This window comes from Miniopterus schreibersii (genome assembly GCF_964146895.1).
Source record: "Miniopterus schreibersii genome assembly, chromosome: 6".
NCBI classification, from domain to species: domain Eukaryota; kingdom Metazoa; phylum Chordata; class Mammalia; order Chiroptera; family Miniopteridae; genus Miniopterus; species Miniopterus schreibersii.
Genome location: NC_138107.1, coordinates 18,524,285 through 18,533,280, shown reverse-complemented (window position 1 = coordinate 18,533,280; position 8,996 = coordinate 18,524,285). Strand labels below are relative to the sequence as shown.

The 8,996-nt window shown below is 38.1% G+C and overlaps 1 protein-coding gene across 1 annotated transcript; it reads left to right on the top strand.

Annotated features, from left to right (window-relative positions):
- Positions 1-493: 493 nt before the first annotated feature.
- On the top strand, positions 494-8,787 carry LOC308558700 (cysteine-rich secretory protein 3-like; the record flags this gene model as incomplete). Its single annotated transcript, XM_081140611.1, has 7 exons — positions 494-547; positions 1,751-1,870; positions 4,163-4,253; positions 5,672-5,817; positions 6,667-6,761; positions 7,526-7,614; positions 8,744-8,787. The coding sequence occupies 7 exons, from the start codon at positions 494-496 to the stop codon at positions 8,785-8,787; spliced, it is 639 nt and encodes a 212-aa protein (XP_080996737.1).
- Positions 8,788-8,996: the final 209 nt, after the last annotated feature.

The window sequence follows — 8,996 nt, the reverse complement described above, 5'->3', positions numbered from 1 at the left end:
TGAAACTATGAATCCATCACTCTTTAGAGGTACTCACTGTTACTACTTTGGTGTATAACCTTGCACATCCATGACTTACTTTTGTAAGTGGTACATTAAAGGTTTTCATGACCCAGAGAGAAAATTTTGAAAACAAGGTTTTAAACTGCACATGGAGATGCTCATCAGTGATATAAATTATTACAGATCGAAGTTTAACTTTCCTCCTTCAGTTAGGTCTCAAATTCTTATCTTTCTAAAGTACTAAGAAACATTGCTGCTATATCCCTGGGTTCCAATCTAGAAATGAGTAACAAGAATAAAACCTGCGTTTGCAGGTAAAGGATGATACTGATTTTGATTCCATCTGACTGAGAAAATTTATTCTTATAGAAAGTTTCAATCTACAGAAAGCTATATGAGCCCATTCCTTAACATCATCATTTTTTTATAAAGTAAGCTATTTTTGTTTACCCATACATCTCACAAATGCTTCACTTTTTTCTCAGAAACAATGATGCTGGTGAGCATATGTTTCCTGGCACTGCTGCAACAAGCTGCCGGCATGGTAAGGATTTCACTTACACGGTAGATCTTAAGTTCTCCTGGGAGGGCTGCCTTACCCACAGCTCACAGTGACTGTGACATCGACAAGGTGATGATCGAAAATCTCCTGGGATGGGGAGGAAAAGAACTATTCCTTTGTTGCCAAACCCACCTTGGCTCTCACTAATGTGTATTTTTAGAACAATCAGTAACTTTTTTATTCATTAACACTACTGAGGAGTAAGACAGTGGGTCAGCAATGAGAATCTGGTGAGAACAGCATGAGTCAGAATATAAAATCGACTCCCTACTTGCCTTACAGGAAGTCATTTTTATCACAAATAGCTTGTTCAGTTGAAGAATTTAACATATGCTTGGAGATGTCTTTTCTAGACTCTCAAAAGTATATATTTGATATTACAAAGTCCAAAACAACAGCAGTTCAGAAATGAAACTATAATTTTGGCTTCCTAAGTTGAGCTCAACGCATTTCAATTTAATTCAATTCAACAACTACTTATTTAGTGTCTACTGTATCAGACATAGTGCTAGATTGCTACAGACAGTGCAATAAATGAGATTAACATAGTCGTGCCCACATATAACACTTCAGAATACTGGAGGACTTAGGAGTCAACAGGTAACTTAAAAATTATGATAAGTGCATTGGTGAAGGTCAATATGGGTTTCCGAAGAATGTTATTACTGAACATCTGCTATTTAAAAAAACATTCTCTAGTTCCCTCCATGCTGTGCCAAAGGTTAAAAGGTCTATTGGAACTTTCTGGTACTAATTAGGCCTCTGATAAGATTTAAGTTCTTTCATGTTATCAGATAATCAGATAAGGTCATGTGTAAACAGGTCTAATGGGTCAAATTAATTTATTGTTAAAGGCCAAAAAAAAAGGTAGCATTCAAAAGGACACATCCAAGTTCCCCACAACAATTCTGTGACTTAGACTACTGATTCTCAAAGCATGGCCCCTGAGAACTTGTTGGAAATGCAAGTTCTCTGGTCCCACCTACTCTTCCTGAATCAAGAACTCCGGGGGGTGAAGCCCAGCAACCTTTATGTTAATAAGGCCTTTAGGTGAGTTTGGTGCTCAAGTCAAGGAACACAAAACTAAACATTTCTATTAGCTTTCATATTGAAATAAATCAATTGTTTCATTACTTTGATTTTCAATATTGTAACATTGTCCTTACTTTTTGCTTCATTTTAAAGTCAAATACCTCAGTTTTCTCTTTATTGACCCAACATCCATCAATCCAAATGGAGATTATTAATAAGCACAATGACCTTAGAAGGATGGCAAGTCCCAGTGCCAGCAACATGCTTAAAATGGTAAGTCGTGTCTTATTGATAAATCATTATTAATTAGCATCTAACCACTTAGCGATGGACTTCAAACTAGGATCTATATATGTAAAATATTCTAATCTCTAGTTCACTTGAAAAGTTGTCATCTTAGCTGGTAGTTAAATGTAACATGCTACATTTGAACTGGAAAACATATTGACTCTTTCAATATAGAATTAAGGTATAATTAATGGGCAGTGAAAGAAACCATGTAAATTACATTACTTGAATAATTAGATGCTAAACAGAAAATGAAAATTTAACTAGATAATAAAATATGGTGTATAGGTCTAAAAAATAAGAGTCCTGTTATCGGTGGGGTGCCCTCTGTGTCCACACCTGTTACCGGTGGAATCGGAATTCTTGTGATGTCACAATAGGAATTTTCTGAGACTTGCACAGGAGGATGAGTGATATTTATTTGCATGGAATTAAACCCCTGGGTTTCCTAGGTCCCATTTCCCTCCATCTCATCATGAAAAAAGTCCAATCTTGTCTTTATCAGGGCTAGGATTAAAGCCGCTGCCCAGAGTTTCTGCTTCATATTAAAGCACTGTCCTGTCTACCATCTGGCTGGCTTAACTTGTATGTCCAGCAGCAGTCAATGGCATGTAGGATCCATATGGCCATGGGCCATGCGGCTGCTAAGGCCAAGTGACTATGGAGGTGCACAGATGAGTGTGGGTCATGGAGCCAGAGCGCGCAGGACACAGGAGCATAAGAGCAAACAAGCAAGAGGAACCGGAGAGAGAGAGAGAATTCTTTGTCTAAGGATTATAACCAGGAGCTTAACCAATCGACCCTTCGGGATTTCGTATCCTTGCAGTGGCTCTGACTTTCTAGCCAATAATCTTTTTTCCCAGGTTAGACTGACAGGCAAGCACCTTCCCTCCTTCACTGCCTCCTTCACTTCTCCAGGGAAGGCACTGATGGTTCCCCGGGGAGTGTGAAGTGGGGCTTCCTGGTGAAGCTGCCCAGATGACATGCTTGTAATGTCTGACCTTCCCTTTGCTTTCTTTTTATTATTAATATTAACCAACTAGTTATGATGATAACACTACTTAATCTGGAGGAGCCTCAGCTTTTTCGGCCATTAGTGTAAATGAGAATCAAACTTTGCTACACATTTCTGAGGTTCAGTAGAGAAATACTATTGTAAATAAAATTCAATAAAAATGAGTTGGTGCTTCTCTTCCCAATTCAAGTATTTAAAGTGTTATTGTATGACAAATGAATTAAATTTGTTCTAATTTTCTCAAAGAGCTGAGCTAGAATCAACAAATCATATGTATTTGGAAGTTACATTATACCTCAAGAGATCAAAAGAATCTATTTAGCAATCAGTGCTAAACTTAGCTGTCTTAGGAGGTACTGAACACACACTTCAATTACAGGCAAAATGTATATATTTTAGAGGCGATTCCTACAATAAATGAGAAATAGAATCCGCTATCTTTCTAGTTCATTCCATTTCTGAGACTCTATGAAAGTTGTTGCTTGATCTAGGCTATCGTCTAGGAAGAAATTTTTCTACTGACCCTTGTGTTTAGCTTCATTTCTGAGGAAGTGGGTTGTGCCAGGTGTACAGGACAAGTGCCTCCTGACCGTAATAACTGACTGGTATTGCCTTCTCAGAGATACAAGGTGCCTGCTCTGTTCTGAACACCTCATCTTAGATTGGAACTGTTTTTTTCTTTCTAAACAGTATTGTCTAGCAATCTCGGTTTAAGTTGTCTGAATTATGATAATACTAAATTCCTATTTTCACATGTAAGATAAGGGTGGGCATTTATTTTCTCATATATTTTGTCTTTCACACTGTTATATTTCACTTATTACAGTGGAAGCGCACGAATGCTTGCTATAGCATCTGACAGTGTATTGATATATGTGAAAACTGGGACAAATGCAATAGATATTTTGGAGAAAACAGCACATACTTATTTCTCATTTCGAATTAAATAACCATAGCCCCAAGCTGTGATTATCCATCTAAAAGAGCATGGCTGGGTTTGGAAATGTTTTGCTGCAGAGAAACTGAATGGTATTTTTTCCCTTAAAATATCTAATCTGTAACTCAATATGGAAAGATACTTCCTGGTCATTAAGTGATTTAGAAAAGCAAGGAAGGTATCTTTTGTAGAGCAATGGGAAAATAGGAAATACTAGAAAACAATTCATCAAATAGGCATTTGTTTTAAATGTAATCATGTGCATCATAATTATCTCATGAAAGCATCATATTTTCATTTCAAAATGTTTGTCATTTATTTCAAGACGTGGAATGACGAAGCTGCAAGAAATGCTGAAAGCTGGGCAAATATGTGTACCATGACTCACAGTCCCTCAGCTAAACGACATATCAGCTGTAAGTCAGACTCCAGTGAATAGTGGGGCATTTAATAAAAGCCAAACATTAGGTTAAAACTCACTGACGTGGTGAGCCAAGGCAGCTCGGGAATGGTGATCTAGATTTTGTTTGCTGGTTTTAGCTAATGACTTATCACAGGCACACATTGCTTCCTGTCTTGTATTTCTTTGTTTCTTTTTCTAAACTCTTGCCCTAAAATCTCATTATTCCTCTTACTCCAAGCAAAAAAAATGTAAAATGAGTTCAAGGCAAAAGCTATGCAGGGAGAAAACAACAACAAAAAATTGTTTTAAATCTTTTTTTTCCTGAACTTCAGTTCATTTAGATACTTACCATCCTTATTTAGCCACATGCCAGGTTTATTCCTGAAATCTAAAAACAATCAAACCTCCCACTTAATACTTTGTAATCAGAGTTACCAGATCACCAATTCCTAGTGAAAAAACTTTATTTATTTATTTATTTATTTATTTATTTATTTATTTTTTATCCTGACCCAAGGATATTTTTTCTGTTGCTTTTCAGAAGAGTGGAAGGGAGAAAGAGAGAGAGAGAAACATCAATGTGAGAGAGACACATCGATTGGTTGCCTCCTGCTTGCACACTGACTAGGCCCAGGGATTGAGCCTGCCACCAAGGTACATGCCCTTGGCCGGAATCAAACAGGCAGGGGGGAGGCCCTTTGGTCTGTGGGCTGAAGCTCTAATAACCACTGAGCCAAACCAGCTAGAGCAATAATTAATTATTTTAGTATAATTCTCCAGGACATACTTGTAAATTACGTTAATGGAGAATTAACTATCTCACTTTCAAGGTCCTCAGCTTGCCTCACGCTGCAAGCCCACCATACCCCAACCCGTCTTATGCTTTTTTGCTAGAATCTGGTCGGCCTGCTTGTCACCATTCTTGCGTCCATGGCTTTGATTTCATTTTCCCACAGGATATCCATTTTATGCCTGGTCTATTTTCTGTCTGCTTCACATTTGCTCCTTCCATTTCGCTAGCTAAAGAGCAGAAGGTCAAAATCATGTCTGTAACTTTTTTTTTAATATCCCCTATATGCATACTATGAAGGCACAGCAGATGATATATCCTTGCTGATTGACTGCTAATCAGTTTACTAGTGTTGCCAAAATAATGACCGTGACTGTGTTAAGCTACCCAGTCAGCTTGAAAATGAATCATTATTTACATTTTAAAAAGAGCTATTCATAGGTGGAGGGAGGGAGTAATTCCAATTCAGAGAGCTGAGATTTGGAAATTGAAATCAGATTTCTCCAGTAGATCTGACAGTGAAAGATTTGAGAAGTGATCTTGATCCCCAAAATGAAAATCGAATATTCTTATAGTTTTCTATGAGAATTCTTTGCAACTACTGCTGTAATTATTGATTCATTGTCTTTCTTATTTTGTAGCCACTGGTTGTGGAGAGAATTTATTCATGTCCTCTAATCCCAGATCATGGTCAGATGCAATCCAATCTCTTTACGATGAAGTTAAAGATTTCAAATATGGATTTGGAAGTACTCGAGCAAATGCTGTAACTCGTCATTACACCCAGGTAAAAATGAAATGGCAAAGTTGTAATGTTTCTTGTCCACTACCCTCTCAGAATTACTCTCTCTCCTCAGTATATTCTGGAGATGCTAAGCATAAGCCTTAGTGATGCAATCTATGCCCTACTTTACAAAGTATGTGTTTCCCATTAATGTACGTAAAATCAACCCATTATCTCTTGGATGCTCATAAAAACTCATCTGGTTATTGTGATCTCGATTTACCACAATGGTTTTTTTAAATGACAGCTCTGGGAATAAAGTGGTGGAATGAACTTAATTATATTTAAGCAACACTTTGAACAAGTCTTGAGCTGTTTTCTCTAGGCTAGTCACAGAATGAAATGCTAAAGAGAAAAATAATAAAAAAATTAACTCACACATGCAAATTATTTTTGAATCGTTGAATAAGTATTTTTGTATTCTATAGGAACTAAAGAAAAGTTATTTTGGGGCTCCTAAGATTATCTGCACATACACACACACAAAACAAGATCAACAAGATTTCTTCTTTTTTCCTGCAAAAATCAAATTGCTCTTGGATGGGTATCTTATTGCCCAGCACCCCATTGTCCACATATTTATAAATTTGGATATGATCACTGTTGTAACAAAGGAATCATGAATACATAAAGCTTATTTGATGTTAGGTGAAGCCCCATAACTGAAGAGATATTTAAAAAGAATAATCATTAGAAATTTAGAAATTTAAAAAATCTGAAGTCATTATTTTTCAGTTTTAACATTCCCTCCATCTATAACTTCTAATAAGCAGTTAAGAAAAAAATAAGTCACATGGTGTGAACACCATAAATTTAATGAAAATGACTTCTTTTTAAACTTTTCACTTACAGCTTGTTTGGGCCACTTCCCACCAACTTGGTTGTGCATTAGCCCACTGTCCTCGGAGCATCTATAAGTATTTCTATGTTTGCCAGTATTGCCCCAGGTAAGTACAACCCAAGAGATCACTTTTGGCCTATGATAGGCCAAGTAGCCTGCACCTTGAGCTATAATCCAACCCCTTTCTCCAATCTGAGGTTCTAAGGCGGCTTCAGGGAGAGCTTTGAGGGTGGGTTTTGAAGAAAGGAGAAAATTGGGACAGACTGGAAAGGATAAGCAGTGCTTTCTAAGGGGTGACAAAGCCATGCGCCAGGTGTTGATAGCCTGGTGCATGAGAATGGGCCCTGTGGTCCGCAATGATCAAGTACAAACATTCGCTCTGTGGCTTACTAGTTGTGTGACCTTCGGGTCACCACTAACTTAACAACTTGCAGCTCCTTTTTTCTTATCTACAAAGAGGCGATAGCAATACATTTCTTGCAGTGTTTTTCTGAGGATTAGATATAATAAGCTATTTTAAGTACCTAGCATAGTTCATGGCACATAATAGATTCTCAAAGAAAACAAATTAATCCTGTAAAGAAATACCCTGTGAGATGCCAATTCCAGAAGTTCTTAGGAGCCTTGTTATAAACCTGCCTTCTGGTTGCACACCTTTGATCTACTATGAAGACAGTGGCACCCCATCTCCATGTTTCTGAATATATTAAATCCTACCAATTTATATTGAAATCATCTTTGTGGCTCCAACTTTCCTAAATCTCTCCCTTTTCAGACCTGTGACTCTTGCTGTGTATTCTACCCACATAGCAGCATCCTGTATTTCTCAGTGTTGCCACTAATTCTGTCCTTCAAATATTTCATTGCCAGTGGAAACGTGTTGAACACCATCAAAACCCCATATAAAAAAGGAAAACCGTGTGAAGACTGCCCTCATCATTGTGATAACGGGCTTTGCAGTAAGTAATATTCATTCTGCATCTTTACGTGGTGAGGTCTACCTGGTCGCGGGTCTTGCTGAGTATGACAGCCTCAGAACCTGCCCTGCTACATGAACGGCCTCATTCCTCTCTGGGCTCTCCCTTTCCTACATCAGTCTTTTTGATCTTGGCAATAAAAACAGAGCTCAAAATGAAAGTGGTAAGGTCAGCTGCCATTTGAGAGCGGTGACGACTAAATTAAGATAGACATTGAGGTGGTCATGCAGTGCAAAGCTAACCACGCCAAAGTGGAAATGCAGTGGCCCTTTACGTTCTTTCAGTCAGTCCATTCCTACTTTTTCTCAGTTGGTGGAGGGGAGGCAAACGCATGGAAACTGTTCAATCTCGGAGAGGCTCGGGCTCGATTTGCTTTTGGCCCAAAATGAAAGTCAAGGAATAAAATAAAGGGAAACTTGATGTTGTTCTCAGTATGGCCGCCCCTACACTCACACACACACTCACACTCACACACTCACATACACTCGCACATTCTGCCGGCTACCTCACTTGCTTCCTTCCTCACAGCTGCATTTCATGGGAAGCAGGCTCCTGAAAAAGAACTTTGGGCTATTTTAAGCACATATGTTGAATGTCCCCGCCAGTCTTCTTTGAATCCTCAGACACTACACACGCTCACACACACACACACACATAAATATGCATACCAGGGCCACTGCTGGTATAGGATACTACTCCGTCTGGTTTGTTAAATGGGGTGTGAGTGGGATTTGTGTTCCATTTGCTGCCCTTGCCCCTCTGTACAACCTATTCATTGCACAAGCAGATATGGCAACACACACATATGGGGCTAAATAAGTAGCACCTGAACTATACTGGGAATTATTTCACTTCTGTTACTGTGCACCTTGTTGGAGCATGGTAGAGAAATTTATTTGATTTCATAAGTTCGGGGTGGGTGAACTCTCTGTCTGCTGCATCAGGTATGTTTATTAAGCAGTTTAAGACTATTACGTCTTGTGTGTGCAGTGAGATCTGAATAATAGAATAGATAAAGAATAAATGAATTTTCCCTGAGATAATGTAGTTTTGGATAACTAATACTTTAATCCAAGAAGCAGCATTTTACTTACCTTTTATTTCTTTTTAGCCAATTCCTACATGAAGGTTGATCAGCTAGTGAATTATGACTAATTTGGTCAGAAAACTAGAGTGTGACGAAAAAATCACGGAAGAAAACTGCCAGGCCACCTGTGAATGCCTTCTGCAATAAAGTAAAACAGACTTTAAGGGTGATGCGTCGTCTCAAGAGCAAAGTGACCCTACTTAAAAACAGTACTGTAAAAATATCATTGTATTTTTCTAAATGATCAAACACATTTTGAAAAAGCCTTCTATTGAAT